The sequence below is a fragment of the Asparagus officinalis genome, chromosome 9 (genome assembly GCF_001876935.1).
Source record: "Asparagus officinalis chromosome 9, Aspof.V1, whole genome shotgun sequence".
Classification (NCBI taxonomy): Eukaryota; Viridiplantae; Streptophyta; class Magnoliopsida; order Asparagales; family Asparagaceae; genus Asparagus; species Asparagus officinalis.
This window is the reverse complement of record NC_033802.1, coordinates 12,139,424-12,146,178: the sequence shown is the minus strand read 5'-3', so window position 1 is coordinate 12,146,178 and position 6,755 is coordinate 12,139,424. Positions and strand designations below refer to the sequence as shown.

Below are 6,755 nucleotides of genomic sequence, written 5' to 3'. Positions count from 1 at the left end.
GAGAACTCGAGCCATATTACACCCGGAAGGTAACTTCATCCGTTGATAACTCTCTTAATACTGGAAGTATGAGGCGAGAGGAGGAGAATGGTGAGAGATTGGTGAATGTGGAGAAATCAATGTCTGAGAATGGTGAGAGATCAGAAAAATCAATTTCTATAACGATTCATTGGGAAGGAGACTTGGTTGAGGAGGAGCAAGAGAATGAAGAAGAAGAGGAGAATGAGACAAGAGGTGTTAGGCCAACGGCTCAGGGGGAACTACTTACCTATAGTAGGAAGGGGAAACAAATTACGGGAACAGTACCTACAGTGCCACTGGTGCCAAATCCCTTGCCAACGTTTGCCCCGACTCCTGAGACACCTACACCACCACCAGATTCCTCTCAAGGTGATTCCATTCCTCTTCCTACTCCTCCCACACAAATAACTGTACGGAGGACTACTCGCAGTAATGCGAGAAATCCTCCCAATAGATATGGTTGAGATCTTGCTCAGTTTGTATCATATTCTAACATCCACCCTGCACATGGAGTATTTATTACATCACTGGACTCTGTTACTATACCTAACAATTGGCAGGTTGCAAAGAAGGACCAGAAATGGAAAGCTGCTATACACGAAGAGCTAGGGGCCCTTGAGAAGAACCGTACTTGGGAGTTAGTAAAACTACCAAAAGGGAAGAGAGCAGTTGGATGCAAGTGGGTCTTCACTGTGAAGCAGAATCCAGATGGACAGGTTGAGCGCTACAAAGCTCGTCTGGTGGCAAAAGGATATAGTCAGACATACGGCTTGACTATGATGAGACTTTTACACCAGTGGCGAAGATGAGCACTGTTCGGACCTTGATCTCTCTGGCAGTAAATGGTGGATGGAAGCTACACCAATTAGATGTGAAGAATGCATTTCTTCATGGAGATCTGGTAGAAGAGGTATACATGGAAATTCCGTCAGGATTCAACACAGAACAGACAGTGGGCAAGGTCTGCAGATTGAAGAAGTCTCTATATGGCCTGAAGCAATCTCCCCGTGCTTGGTTCGACAGATTTAGGCGGGCTATGGTAGGTATGGGATACCGGCAGATTAACGCTGATCATACCGTGTTCTTTCAACGAAATAAAGGTCACATCACCATGCTTGCGGTATATGTGGATGATATGATTATTACAGGGGATGATGAGGAGTAGATTGCCAAACTCAAAGTGAGACTGGGTAAGGAATTCGAGGTGAAAGATCTTGGCTTGCTTCGATACTTTCTTGGAATAGAAATAGCTCGCGGAGCGGAGGGGATTGTCTTATCCCAGAGAAAGTATGCACTGGATATTCTTAAAGAGACAGGGATGTTAGGGTGTAAACCTGCAACTACACCGATCGACCAGAAGTTCAAGCTGGTAGGGTGTAAACCTGCAACTACACCGATCGACCAGAAGTTCAAGCTGGGTGCTGAAGCTGGAGAACCAGATGACCATGACAGATACCAAAGGCTGGTGGGCAGGTTGATCTATCTGAGTCACACACGTCCCGATATCTCTTTTGCAGTGAGCATGGTGAGCCGCTACATGCATGATCCGAGGAAGGGTCATATAGACGCTGTGTACCATATTCTGAGATATATGAAGAGTACCCCTGGAAAGGGGCTGATATTCAGAAAGAGTGGACATATGAGCATCGAGGGTTATTGCAACTTTGATTGGGCTAGCTGTGCTGATGACAGGAGGTCCACTTCGGGATACTGCATCTTTATAGGAGGCAACTTAGTCTCATGGAAGAGCAATAAGCAGTCAGTGGTGGCGAGATCAACAGCTGAGGCAGAGTATAGAGCTATGGCCTTAGGAGTTGCTGAGTTGTTATGATTGAAAAGTATGCTGGTTGAGCTGGAGCTGGATCAAGGAGCTAAGATAAAGTTGTGGTGTGATAACAAGTCAGCTATCAGTATCGCCAACAACCCAGTGCAGCATGATAGAACCAAACATATCGAGGTCGATAGGTTCTTCATCAAAGAGAAGTTGGATAGTGGACTACTGGAGCTAAGTCATGTTTCAACTAGGGACCAGGCAGCAGATTGTCTGACTAAAGGACTTAGCTCATTAGACATGATTAGAGGATGTGACAAGATGGACTTAGCTCATTAGACATGATTAGAGGATGTGACAAGATGGGCTTAGTGGATATCTTTCGCCCATCTTAAGGAGGAGTGTTGACATTAGATTAGAGGATGTGACAAGATGGGCTTAGTGGATATCTTTCGCCCATCTTAAGGAGGAGTGTTGACATTAATAATATATATAGGGGCTTATTTGTAAGTTGTGTAGGGGCCTATATAAGCCCAAGAGATCTCATAATAAAGTAAGGGTTTCAATTCTTCAAATACGTTCCAAATACTTCATCAAAAACTTTCAGATAAAACAAAGTCCACAATTATTTAAAAATTGCATGAAAGCCAAATTTATTTTTTATATTTTACATAAAGTTCAAATTGTCTTTTCATATATTGTACGAGACTAACATCGTATTATAGGATAGATCACTACAGAAATAGTCAAATCTTTACATATATGAAAGCTGCACAATGAAGCCCACTGCTTTAGCATTCCTCACTTTGGCCCTGCTTCTTGCTTCCTCGCCGGAAGTAGCTCCTTCTGCACTTCCAAGACCTCTGTTGGAGGACAGTAAGTGCCATCCCTCAGCTTTTATTATCCGTCTCATTTTTTTCCACAGTTTTACCAATCCTAAGGGATTAGAGGTGTTTCTATCAATCTAGAGAGAATCGGTTGACATGGTCATTTGATTATTTACAACGAATTGAATAGCAAATGTGCTGGTTAGAACTATGGTCAGATACAATTAATAAAGATATTCTATTAGTTAACAATTAAGGTAGATGACTTAAATTTGCATATATATATAGATACTTTGACGGATCTCATTGCTCTTTTCTCTAGAGAAAGAGAAAAATTTTATACAAATAAGCTCCCAAGTGTAAAAAAAGAGGAGAAAAAAATAAAAAAGGAAAAAAGAAAAAGAAAAAGAAAAAAAGAACATCACTATGGGGTCCTATCTGCAACAGTAAAGCAAAGTGGTAGTAAGTTGAAAAGAAAGAAAGAAATTCATGTAACCAAATTTGAAAATTAGCGGAAAGGCGGAAGTCGTTGTTCTATCTCAGCCACCCCCCCCCCCCTCGCCCCCCCCATCTTGTTACTATTTGATTTTTTCTGAATTTTCACTTTATTCATTTGCGTTTTCCCCCGTATATGTGCAGTGATGACGGCTGACTCAGCGCACACAGATGCTACTTCTAGACACGCCTGCAAGATGCTGCGTCTTTCTCACTACTCCGAAAGATTGCAGGCTTTGTGCTGAAGTCCGTCCTTAATCAATGGTTAAACATGTAGAAGTACGTTCGTTGGTTTTATTTTGGGCTTCAGTTAATGTGTACTAGGAAGTGGTTATTTTGAGCATGTTCTTAGTGGTCACAGTTTCTCCCCCCACTAAGTTTTAGTTATGAAACTAACCACATTTCATTTAGTGGTCATGTTTTATTATTAGTTAAATTAACTACTCATTAGTTGATTCCTATTTGTCAATAAATTAACTACTCACATTGATGGAAGGTGAGTAATAATTCTCTATTTAAAGACTTGGTCCTCTCTCTACCTATGTATGTGAAAAATTTTCTCTCTATCAAGAAAATTAGAGAAAATTTCGGAAAAGATTAAGAGGGCAAAGAGAGAGAAATCAAAATCTTCAACGTTGTCTCTTTGCAGTTTAAATTTTGTCAAATTTCGAATCATGGATCAAGGTACGTTCTCTTAATTAGATTGTTCATTGTGAAAATCATATGTTCTAAGATTCTAGTATAATGATGATTAAATCAAAATGAAGTTTGATTTACTTAAGAATTTTAAGTTTAACATGTGGTATCAGAGCCCAGGTTAAAGAACTTATGATTTTCCATCATTGTTAATTGAATGTTTAAAATTCGGTAATAATAATAATTATTTTTTTTTTCGCTGATTATTGAAAATTATTCTGTTTGATAATTTCGTATTGAAATGAATACATAATTAATTACAGAAATTCGGAACTGACTGTGCATTCATTTAATATGTATACATATTATGATTATACTAAATATTTTAGTGTAAATAGCCTAGTGGTAAGGTTTGAGGATTTAGCCTAGAGGTTTGGTGTTCAAACCCCTAGGGCTACACCAAATATTAATAGTCTTTGATGGGCCTTGGGGTCTTTGATTCCTAATGATGTTTTATTTTAATAATTCGTTTTTTTAATTGGCTGCCTAATATAATTTTGTGCCCACCTATTGTTGCTGCCTATTTATCTATTTTACCTGCATGATGTTTCTGTGCATTGTTGTGCCGATATTTTTGTTTATGTCAATGCACTAATTATGCATGGATGGTTAATCTTCATGAACTACTATTTGCGGGCTTACTATAACGTTATTATCTAAATTTCATTTTACAATTTGAAATTTAATGAATGGTTTGTTAGTCACCAAAGTGGCCGCCATACCTTGAGGTCTCATGCTTATCAAATTGTTATAATATAATTTCAATTACTCATGATTAAGTGATGCTACTAATGAAATGACATAATCGTACATACATTGTCATGAGTAAATTAAGGTTTATCGATTATAAAATATTTAAGAATCGCCCAAAGGTTGATTGGAAATTTTATAATCTATAAACATGACTGTGGTTGTTTACTACATCTGATTAGATATGTTTAGAATATCCAAAGATAGCAAGCATGTCTAATTGGAGTATATAATTGCCAACTATATGAAATAAAAACTAAGCATCAATTATGTTAACTATTGTACATTGATGGACCACCCAAAGGAGAACTTCGATGTACGTTTATTATTTAAATTAAATGTGATCATAATATGTGTTATGTTTAAGTTTAAGCTTATGACTCAAAGCATTAATATGCTGGTATTCTATATATTTGCAGCACCTATTTCTTTTCATTTGCAAGCCTCGTCTATTGTAAAGTTCAATGGGCTTAATTTTCATGAATGGAGTGAACAAATTCAGTTTCACCTAGGTGTTCGGGATCTTGATTCAGCACTCTTATATGACAATGCCACTGCTATTACTGATTCTAGCAATGATGATGAAAGGTTTTTTCATAATGCTTGGGAAAAATCAAATAGACTTAGCTTAATGTTCATGCGGATGATGATAGCAAATAACATTAAGTCCATAATTCCTAAGACTGATAAAGCAAAGGAATTTATGAAATTTATGGAAGATATCTCGCAATCTGACTCTGCTAATAAGTCAATTGCAGGGACATTAATGGATACGTTAACCGCCATGAGGTTCGATGGTTCTCGTACCATGCATGAGCATGTCACTGAAATGACAAACACAGCAGTAAGATTGAGATCTATGAGAATGGAATTGAGTGAAAGTTTCCTTGTGCAGTTTATCATAAACTCATTGCCTTCTGAGTATGGTTCATTCTAAATAAACTACAATACTATAAAAGATAAGTGGAATGTGACTGAATTACAAAGTATGCTCATTCAAGAGGGTGGAATGTGACTGAATTACAAAGTATGCTCATTCAAGAGGAAGCAAGGCTTAAGAAACAAGGAATTCACTCAATTAATCTCATGGGTGGAAGCAAGGCTTAAGAAACAAGGAATTCACTCAATTAATCTCATGGGTCATCAAGGAGCTGGAAAGAAATCAGGAAAATATAATGGAAAGGGCATGAAAAGAGCACTGAAAGATAATGTGTTACCTGTCCAAGTTCACAAGAAGGAGCGAAAGAACGATAAGTGTCATTTCTGCAAAAAGCCTGGACACTATCAGAAAGATTGCCTGAAATGTAAGGCATGGTTCGAAAAAAAAGGTAAACCTCTTGCTTTTGTATGTTTCGAATCAAACCTAACAGAAGTTCCTTATAATACTTGGTCGATTGATTCTGGTTTTACCACTCATGTTTCAAATACGATGCAGGGATTCCACTCATGTTTCGAATACGATGCAGGGATTCCTTACGACCCAAGCCATAAATCCAAATGAAAATTTCATCTTCATGAGAAATTGAGTCAAAGCTCCAGTTGAGGCCATTGGAACCTATCGCTTGTTTTTAGACACTAGACATCATTTATATCTTTTTCAAACTCTTTATGTTCCCACTGTTTCTCGCAACTTAGTTTCTTTGTCTAAACTTGATATAGCTGGATACTATTTTAAATTTGGAAATGGATGTTTCAGTTTGTTTAAGCATAATCATCTTATTGGTTCTGGTGTTCTCTCTGATGGTTTATACAAACTAAAGCTTGATAATCTTTTTGCTGAAACTCTATTAACTTTGCATCATAATGTTGGAACTAAACGAAGTTTAGTGGATGAAAGTTCAGCTTATTTGTGGCATAAACATTTGGGACACATTTCCAAAGAAAGAATACAAAGATTGGTAAAGAATGAAATCCTTCCTACTTTGGATTTTACCGATCTTGGTATTTGTGTGGATTGTATTAAAGGAAAACATACAAATCATACAATTAAGAAAGCTACCACAAGAAGCACACAGCTCCTTGAAATAATACACACCGATATATGTGGACCTTTTGATGTTCTATCTTTTAATAAAGAAAAATATTTTATCACCTTTATTGATGATTTTTCACGTTATAGATATGTCTATTTATTGCATGAAAAATCTCAATCAGTAGATGCCCTAGAGGTGTTTATTAATGAGGTTGAAAGAAAA

General features: G+C 37.4%; 1 protein-coding gene across 1 annotated transcript; it reads left to right on the top strand.

Annotated features, from left to right (window-relative positions):
- On the top strand, positions 1,340-1,852 carry LOC109823205 (uncharacterized mitochondrial protein AtMg00810-like). The gene has a single exon (XM_020389491.1). The coding sequence runs from the start codon at positions 1,340-1,342 to the stop codon at positions 1,850-1,852; it is 513 nt and encodes a 170-aa protein (XP_020245080.1).